This window comes from Lactuca saligna, chromosome 1 (assembly GCF_052625555.1).
Source record: "Lactuca saligna cultivar CGN05327 chromosome 1, ASM5262555v1, whole genome shotgun sequence".
Taxonomy (NCBI): Eukaryota; Viridiplantae; Streptophyta; class Magnoliopsida; order Asterales; family Asteraceae; genus Lactuca; species Lactuca saligna.
In genome coordinates this window covers 52,466,785-52,476,993 of record NC_136417.1, presented here as the reverse complement: position 1 = coordinate 52,476,993, position 10,209 = coordinate 52,466,785, and the positions used below count along the sequence as shown (strand labels likewise).

The window sequence follows — 10,209 nt, the reverse complement described above, 5'->3', positions numbered from 1 at the left end:
TTTTCAATTTATATATATATATATATATATATATATATATATATATATATATAATCAATTCAAAGGTTTTTTCATTTTGTTGTTGAAGATCAAAAATTACTAAGGGAGAATCCTCTCGCTTTTACTAGGCCTGAGCACAGAAAAGAAAAACAAAGAAGAGAGGTTTAAGGTAAAAGAAATAAAGAATCAATGAATTTATTGGGAAAGAGACCCTTTGTATTTTAAATAATATATAATAAGACAAAATCACATAAATAGTCATTGTGTTAATGAAATAATGGAAATGCCCTCATATTATTTTAATCAAATGACAGTAACAACCAAAAGCTAACGAAATTAGCAAAAATGTTTGTTTCTTAAAAGTTTTGAAATCACAAGGGTTATCTGGAAAGTTTTTTTAAACTTAGGGACTATATATCAGATTTCTAAAAAAATAAAGACCATTTATGAAGTTTTGTCATAATATAATGATATTCATTCAAAGCCTCTATAATAATATAAATAAATGTCATATAAAAAAAATGAATGATTAGACCAGAGTGATGCATGCCAGGTCATGCTACCACATCAATTTTTTAGCAATCATCGTCACGTCATTTTTGCCACAAAAGATGTATGATATATCACTTTTAAGGACAAATCAAACTGATAAAAATAAAATAAATAAATAAATAAATAAACATACATTTACATGCAAATTCTGTCCTCTCTTGCTCATCTCTCTCACCATAACATTCATGCAAATTCTTTTCTCTCTTGCTCATCTCTCTCACCATAACATTCAATGTCATTTGAAACTAAGAAGCTTGGCATGCCACCATCATGAACGGTGTAAGCTTGGCATGCCACCATGCAAATACCAAGCAAATATCACCCAACTTCCATACCGTGTTTACACCATCTGGAGAGTTACTATTGGGCTATTGGCCTATATTTTTTCATTTTTTAATCAATTTTATAGTATAGAGAATTCATTTTTAGAAAACAATTCTTAAGACGAGTTGTTGAATAGATAGGAGACTAGGAGTAGTTTTAGGCCGGAGGAAGTGGTGTCATCGAAACCGTATTCCTTTCACTGCTACATGTACATCGCATCACTTTTTACCATACAAGTATGGTTTCTTGTCACACTCAAGGAGTGATGCTATATTTTTTTTAATATTTTAATTAAATAAAACTTCATTTTTGATTAAAAAAAAAAATTTCAATATTTCACAATAAAAAACATTACATTGTATTACTTAGGTTTATTTTATTATTATTTTTTAATGGGTAAAATCTTTATTTTTTTTAAAGATAATATTTCATTAACTAAAAATAAAAATGTAATACATTGCTTAACTTTAAAAAAAAAAAACCCTAAAAAATTAGAAAAGCAAATTAGAAACATAAAACCTACAAGTTAAAAAAAGGATTAAAAACTTGAAAAAAAAAACTAGAAATTAGCTAGATTTGCGTAACGTATCAAAATTTGTTATAGTTTTTAACCACACGGCGACCTAAAGGGGCAGTGTTCCAATGTTCATCTGCCAAAACCACGGTTTTAAACAGCGGCCACTCCCTAAAACCCTAGAGGCCGTCAAACACTTTTTACGCTAAAAACACACAATAATGTTTAGGGAAGGTTGTGATGTATAACCAAACTATAAGGGGCTAAAGTTAAATTTTTGGAAACTGTAAACTTGTTTTCTCAAATTTGTCAATGCTCAACATATCTGAAGCTGGTTGACCACTCCGAAGCATGTAGATCAGTGATACTTTACTCGAATTCCATGATCAACCCCACAATTTTTCTTGAAACCTTTTTCGGTTTTGTTGATTTCCCTCGAAAATCTTGTTCCCCATCATCTATTATGACTCAGTGTCACACATCCACCCTAATTCGTTTTTTCTTGCTGCTATTGACAACCCTAGACCTCTTCGTTTCCCCAATTACAGCTTCATCGTTTGATCATCGGTACAATGTAGGAGATACTGTACCCTTATTTGTCAACATAGTTGGCCCCTTGAACAATCCCAGGTTAGTAATTGCTGTATTTAAAATTTCTCTTTACTCCGATTGAGAAATGCTATATGTAGAATCAATGTTAGTGTACTTTCGTGCTTAAATTGACATTCCCAGTATAAACCCTAGAAAAGGTTAATCTGATATTCCCAGTATATCCAATTTAGATTATTTTTAAAATTCAAGTTCTTTTCAAGATTGTTTCCTTGATATCTCTTGCAGTGAGACATACCAATATTACGATTTGCCATTCTGCTCTCCAGGTACCATTAGATCGAATCTTTTTCAATCTTTTTACTTCTTCAAACTTCAATCGATAATTTCTTTAATAATCTTGCAGATGAAGTGATCCCAAAGAAGGAAACTTTAGGGGAAGTTTTAAACGGAGATAGATTGAGCAACACCTTATACACCTTAAACTTCCGAGAAGATAAATCTGACAAAATCCTATGTGAAAAGAAGCTTAAAAAAGACGATATAACAAGATTCATAAACGCAATCAGTAACGAATTCTACTTCCAGATGTACTATGACAATCTTCCACTATGGGGATTCACTGGAAAAACAGAAGCTGATAGCTGGACAGGTGGCAATAACAAAAACGGGCCCACATATTACGTGTTCAAACATCTACAATTCGATGCTCTTTACAATGATGATCAAGTCATAGAAATACGTGCGTTTAGTGATCCAAATCATGCTGTAGATATCACTGACAAAACCGAAATCGACATTACATTTACTTACTCAATATCATGGAATTCGACTTCAATTGATTACAAAAACAGGATGAACAAGTATTCAAGAGCTTCATTGTTGCCCACACAACGACAAATCCATTGGTTTTCTTTAGTGAATTCTGTAGTCATCATTGCGCTTCTTATGGGGCTCCTTATAACACTCTTCATGCGTCATCTGAAGAACGATTTAAAGAAGTAATGATAACTTCATCTCTTCAGTCTTCAGTCTTCAGTCTTCACTCTTCATTCAAATTAAACCACTTTCGAGTCTTTCGTCTTCATTTTCATTCTTTAATTGCAGATATTCTAGTGGAGATGAAGAACAAGATAAAGAAGTGGGGTGGAAGTATGTTCATAGTGACGTGTTCAGATGTCCTCAACGAATGGCGTTGTTTTGTGCTGTTTTGGGAACTGGGACACAATTATTCACCATGTATGAACATATTAAGTTATTAACTCAAGATTACTTCATTTTTTTATTTAAATTAAGCCAATAATGTTTACGTTTTTTTTGTAAACAGTGTTTGTTTCTTATTCCTTTTGGCATTTTTTGGAGTCATATATCCGTATAGCAGAGGAATCATTTCAACTTCTCTTTTGGTGTTTTTTATACTTACATCCCCAATAGCTGGATACACTTCCGCTTCATTTTTTAGTCAATTCTCAGAGACTGGATGGGTAAGTAATAAGTTACGATATATTTTATGTTGACTTTCAAGGTCAATTTTGACTAGTAGTTGACTTTTTCAGGAAAGATGTGTTCTTTTATCTGGGATTCTTTACATTGGGCCACTTTCTATCACCATGTTTCTTCTCAATACAATTTCCATGTCAATTGGAGCTACTTCATCACTTCCATTTACCACAATAATCATGATCATACTTTCATACACTTTAATTTCAATTCCACTTCTTGCATTTGGTGGAATAATGGGATACCGATTTAGGTCAAAGTTTCAAGCACCTTCAGCTACAAAGATATCACCAAGGGAGATTCCTTTGTTGACTTGGTATAGAAAGACTCATGGTCAAATGTTGATTTCGGGTCTTTTACCATTTAGTGCAATTGTTCTTGAGTTGCATAACTTGTATGCAACTATTTGGAGCTATAAAATCTTGACTCTTCCTAGCATTTTGTTGATAACTTTTCTTCTTCTTCTTGTTCTTGTATCACTTTTGAGTGTTGGAATGACCTACATTCAACTAACAGTAGAAGATCATCAATGGTGGTGGAGGTATGTTTTTGTATCTACTCATAGAATTCACATGAATTGTGTTGACTTTAAAAGTCAACATAGTTTGCTACATTTCAATAATGGTTGTTGAATCTTGATCTTGAATTAACTAAATTGAAAATTTGGGTTTGTGAAACAGATCGGTTTTTCGTGGAGGATCGGTTGCTATCTTTATGTTTGGATATTGTGTCTACTACTATTCAAAGTCAAACATGAATGGGTTCATGCAGTCAACGTTTTTTTTCTGCTACAATTTCCTATTTTGCTATGCATTCTTCCTGATGCTTGCTACAATCAGTTTTCAGTCATCGTGGATCTTCGTGCAGCATATTTACAATGCTATTAAAAGTGAATGAACTTTCATTGTCTCTATATCTCTTCAATATGAACCCTTATTTTTTTTTTCTGATCTTCGATTGAATTTTGTAAACGTAGGCCATGAGATTGTGTATTGAGTATACACATTGTCTCTATATCTAAGTTTTGGTTAATGAAATGAAAATCATAATGTCAAAGTTAGGTTATGATAGTATTGTGCCAATGTGATTTTAGTTTTTAGAACTTGGAAAGTACTTCGACTTTAGCCTAATGGCACTTGGAAATGTCAAAGATTTTGTTGACATATCCAAGTACATTGTTTTTTGTATGAAAAAAAGTATCATAGTACATTGTTGACAATGAATTGATTGAAGTCTTTAGTGAACATGGAACTACCAATTTACACACTTTGTGAAACCATCTAAGTCTAATAACATAGAAATTGTAGAACTTGATGCCCTCACTCCACTAGAATTGAGGAGAATAATGGGTCATAACTCAAAATGAGCATGGGTGGGGTTCATCTTCGCCAACGAATTTGTTATTAGAATGGGGTGAGAAATGTTGAGTTGTGGAGTCTGATCTTCCGTTTGATCTCATTGTGGCTACAGAGACTAAGCATTAAAGAAGAGTGTTGCTCTTTCAACCACAAATATTGAGTATTCGTCTAGCAAAAGCTAGCAAGGAGCTTATTTGATTGTAGAACATCCTATCAGAAACAAGAAGATCATGTCATGCATTGTGATAACCACTTTGTTGTTCACCTCGCGAAGAATCCAGGATTTCACAATAAAATGAAACACATGCATAGGAAGTGTTGCTTTATCTTGAATTGATAAGTGATGGTACTTTGAGCTTCAAGATCTTTGATACTAAGAATCCAGTAGATATGTTTACCAATGTAGTGATAGTGATGATAGAGAAGTTGAAGTTATGGATGGCTTCAACTAGGCTTCCATATACACGAATAGAATACACAGGCCAGAGAGATGGGTGTTACATAGTTTGAGTTTGGATGTCAGTGGATTGGTTTATCAACCTCAAAGTGTGAGATTATGAAGTTGTGGAGTGTGATCAAGACTACGGGGCAGATGTGGAGTGACTATAAAGGTAGCATACGGGGTAGACTGAGGGCAGTTGTAGGAATTTCAGAGTAGGTTAGGTTATCCAGCATATCATAATTGCGGTGCTCAATGAGAAATGATGCATTGTCCTACATGTCACAACTACGGTATTCAAGCAATGAGCTAGATGAGTCGGTGATGTTTCGTAGCCCTAACCTATGACAAATTTTTGGTTAACTCGTCTATATAAATAGATTTCCTTAATATAAATGTAACCCTAAGCATAAATCGTTTGTTTTGAAGACTATAAATAAATAGTTTGTGCGTTTATGTAGCTCTAATTATTGATAGTGAAGCAAAGTTGGTTGGATATGGTGTTGAAGGAGATGAAGGTTGACATAATAAGTTCTTTGAGGTACTTGACAATGATGAATTTGATACTCACTTTCATATTAATGATGATTATGAGAGTCAAACGAAGAAACATCAAAGCAAGGATCATGATTTTCTTGTTTTAGATGGACCTTAATGATGTGTAATGCTAATGACAATAATTATTCTTTTATGTGATTATGTTCATTTAATTGTTTAGTTAAAAGTTATAACTTAAACAAACAAACACAAACAAGCCCTTTCATGTCCATTTACTTCCCCTATTAGAAAACCATATTGAGAAAAATGCAACACTTGATGAATTTGATAGAACAATCTCTCTCACAACATCAACCAAAATAAGCTTTTGAGCAAAGTTGATGAACCTAAATAATACTTATTAAAAACAAAAAGATTCAAATGGTTTGATCCTTTTAAGATCCCAAAAAGGTGATGAAACAATCACAAAAAGTGATTAAGTCGTATGCCAGTTTCATTCAGTTGGTCTCTGTCCCAAAACAGGAATGTCCTCATATCGCTTCTGCATAATGATAACAATGTATTAGATATACATATTACATACACATACATACATCTATATATGCACCATATGTACGTATTATCATGTGTATATGTGTGCATACATGTCTATGTGTGGAATTTGGACCATTTTGCATTTAAAAAAAAAAAAAAAAATACAGAAAGTCAACCAAGAAAGAACTGGGCATTACCCCAACATTGTTGTTCTCCCAGAGTTTATGAACTCCATAGTCCACTGCCTGAAACATGTAAATCCACATAACTAAATCAGTCAATTAACGAATGATTAGATACAATTATACAAACAACCTACACTAAAACTCAGTAAAAAGAACTTGAACATGTAATTAGACCCATTGATTCAACCAAGTTTTTCTTGCAGAAAATAAAGATCGTATTGATGTGGTTAATAGTTTCTCCAATGTCTGGTGATAATTTTACACTCTGTATTAACATTTTTCAAAAATCAAAATCGTAACCATACACTATTTCCTCAATCGTAGGATTCTTAAGAGAAAAATTCATTAATTTGATATGGTGGACGATTCTGTACATCTCCAAAAGAACGATGGCAAATCAGATTCAGGATTCGATTATTAGACACAATCAGCCGTATGGATATATGAAGAATCAAAACTAGTAGCAGGAAATGAAATTAAGATATATGTAAAACAAACAAAAACATAAGGAGAGATCGGAACCCTAACCCGTTCACCGATGAAAGCGCCGGCGATGACGAACGTGACATAGACGGAGTTACGGCGCATAAGGACTTTGTATAGCCCTTCGAAGAGACCTCCGCTTCTGCGAGCTGCCGAATTCATGGCGATGGCGTTCTCCTTCTCTCACGCTTGTTGACGAAATGGGGGAGAAATGCTGTTTCGCCTTTTGATCAGAATGGCGATGGCTCTCGTTGTTCTCTACTTTTTAGTTTTACTTTTTACGAGTATTTTTGAATGATTAAAACCGAAAATCAATAATCGTCGTCTTAGAGTGTGATTTAAAATAATAATAATAATAATAATAATAAATTTCATTAGGAAAATAGCATGAAAACCATTATAGTTGAATCTAATTTTTGACAAAATCATCCTTAAATTTTAGTTTCAATCAAATCATTGTTGAATACTACTTATTATTTTAATTTTGGATGTCATTTGGTAAACACACACTAAACAACATTCTACCGGCCTCAAAATCCAAACCTCAAAAGCCAAACATTCACATAAGGCGTGATTGATAAAATTAGTTGGTAACGGGTATCTTGTAGTGGGTAACGATTAGCTTGTAGCTTGTTGCGTTTTGTTAAACGCTACATAAAATATCATTTGGATTTTGAGTGTTTTGTTTAAACTAAACTAGTTTATAACCCGTGGAAACCAAGGTTATAAAATTAATTAAACTTTTATAATAGAAACCTCAAAATTATTAATTAATTATTTTAAATAAATTATTAATTACGAGATATTTTTATTAGTTATGTGAAATTATAATCGTTGATTCAAATAAATATATAAAATTAATTTTTAATATATTACACATTTTTTATTTGTGAATTAATGAAAACAATAATATAAAATTTAAAAATTTAAAATTTAAAATGGATAATAAATACATTAACAAATAACATTACATTAATTAAGAGGTATAATAAATTTAAAATGGAGAACTAATAGATTGACAAGTGGCATCATATTAATTAAAAGGTCTAATATAGTGATACATGACAAAATAACTACTCTTTTATTGATATATGGATACTAGAAGCGTGTAGTGCCGAACATCGTTTTCTGTTCAAAACATAGCGTTTTGTCAAACGCTAGAAGCTAGAAGCTCTCAAACGCTCCGTGTCAAACACACCCACAATATGTTTGAATTGTGGAGGGCACAGGTGATTCCCATCTCTCTCATCCTTAGTGAGCCACTAGTTAAACAATTTTATTAACCATTGGAAGATGTACAAAGTACTAAAGCAAGTGTGTATGATACATAATTAAGTGGAATAAGCCAAGATGAATAATGAAAAGGGATGGTGTTCAATTGTTCATTTGCATGGTGAGAAGTTTGTGGTTCTTAAATGGATGGGTTTTGCAATACCTTAACATTTTTCATCCCTTCCTGAGCCATATTTTGGACATACGGTCAACCCTAATGTGCACTTTCATTTGATCAATAACCATTAGTTAATTATAATATTTTCATTCAAAATCTAAGAGGATATATGTGTTGGGATAACAATACATGTTAAGTATTCCAGATAAATGTCAAACAAACTTTGGTGTAACTTACGGAAATATATATATATATATATATATATATATATATATATATATATATATATATAACTTCTGAAAAACTTAAATAAAAAACCGAACACAATATTTAACGTGGTTCAGTCAAAGTGGCCAATGTCTACGGACGAAAGGGGGGGGGGAGAGAGAGAGAGAGAGAGAGAGAGAGAGAGAGAGAGAGAAAGAGAGAGAGAGATTATTTTATTAACATTAAAAAACAATTGTAATCATACACAAAGATTACACCTCACTTGAGCTCTTAAAAGAAAAGAATCCATCTTGCTTACTAACTACTCCAAAGAATGCGTTCTCAACCTCACAATGACTGCTCTCACTGAAAACTAACATAAAACGCACAAGGAATAATGAATTAGGATATTAGCCTATTTATAGGCAAGCATGAGAAACCTTAATTTTAATGTGTCAAACCCATCCATAATTAGCTCATAAAGGAGATGCCCTAATTTAATCACAAAATGTCACATGGGCGCTTTTAAAACCTCCAACCTCATGAGCATCTTCCATGAGCATTAACAATGAGCATCCTTATTGAGCATCTTCAACTTCTAAGCAACATTTGAGCAATCTTGAGCATCTTACAGAGCCTTACACCTAAGTGATTCATCAGGAGCCATGATGGCGCACCATGAACCTTACTGGTGTATCATCCTCTACTATGGCGCATCATGTTCCATGATGGCGCATCCTGCTCTAGAATGTTGTACCCTTTCTCTTGAATGGCGCATCATTTCTCTCTAATGGTGCATCCTTGCTTCTTGTTCATCAGCAACACTTCAATATTCTCGGAACACAACAAGGTTCATAAAAGTGGCGCACCTTGATCATAAATGGTGCACCTTGTGCCAACGATGGCATATATTGCACTATAATGGCGCATCACTGATGCCCCCATTCTTCTTCCTGATGCTCTACTCCAACTCCAAGTGCTCCATTTTTATTCATGATGCTCCATTCCATATCCAAGTGCTCCATTACTACTCCAAGTGCTCACTTTCAACTCCAAGTGCTCACTTTCAACTCCAAGTGTTCTATATTCCTCTAGGTGCTCCATGTAGACCTGTCAACGGGGCGGGTTTGGAGCGAATCACCCTTGATCCAAACCCTTTAAAATTTTTAAAAACACGACCCTTCCCGCTCCAATAACCCTCAGGTTTTAAATAATCGAATCCATACCCGTATCCACCGAATCAACAAATACCCTACCCATTAACCCAACCCTTTTTCAGTATTGTAAGTTCATAATTTTTATGCATGCCACAAAGTAATATTTATTAAAAAAGATAAAATGTCTACTTAAACAATATATATACATTACTTAATACTCAAAATCCAATACAATAAGAATTACATTTTACTTAGACATAGAATTGCAAATTATGGTGTTATATATATATATATATATATATATATATATATATATATATATATATATATATATATATATATAATTAAATGGGCGGGTTATAAATGGAGCGAATTAACAAATATCCATACGAAACTCATTTAATAAAAAGGTAAATGGGTATGGGTCATAAACAGGTAAGCGAATCAAAAATTAAAATCCAAACCCGTAAAATTCTTATGGATTTGGAGCGAATCAGGGTCAAAACTCACTCCATTAAC

The 10,209-nt window shown here is 33.0% G+C and overlaps 2 protein-coding genes across 2 annotated transcripts; one reads left to right on the top strand and one right to left on the bottom strand.

The window, feature by feature from the left end:
* Positions 1-1,695: 1,695 nt before the first annotated feature.
* Positions 1,696-4,504, top strand: LOC145036209 (Endomembrane protein 70 protein family). The gene is made up of 7 exons (XM_078984672.1): positions 1,696-2,020; positions 2,228-2,268; positions 2,346-2,940; positions 3,047-3,178; positions 3,267-3,423; positions 3,496-3,980; positions 4,120-4,504. The coding sequence occupies exons 1-7, from the start codon at positions 1,773-1,775 to the stop codon at positions 4,334-4,336; spliced, it is 1,875 nt and encodes a 624-aa protein (XP_078840798.1). The 5' UTR covers positions 1,696-1,772; the 3' UTR covers positions 4,337-4,504.
* Positions 4,505-5,983: 1,479 nt separating this feature from the next.
* Positions 5,984-7,222, bottom strand: LOC145036204 (cytochrome b-c1 complex subunit 9, mitochondrial-like). The gene is made up of 3 exons (XM_078984670.1): positions 6,982-7,222; positions 6,466-6,513; positions 5,984-6,275 (listed from the first exon to the last, which is right to left on the bottom strand). The coding sequence occupies exons 1-3, from the start codon at positions 7,096-7,098 to the stop codon at positions 6,228-6,230; spliced, it is 213 nt and encodes a 70-aa protein (XP_078840796.1). The 5' UTR covers positions 7,099-7,222; the 3' UTR covers positions 5,984-6,227.
* Between the last annotated feature and the right edge of the window lie 2,987 nt (positions 7,223-10,209).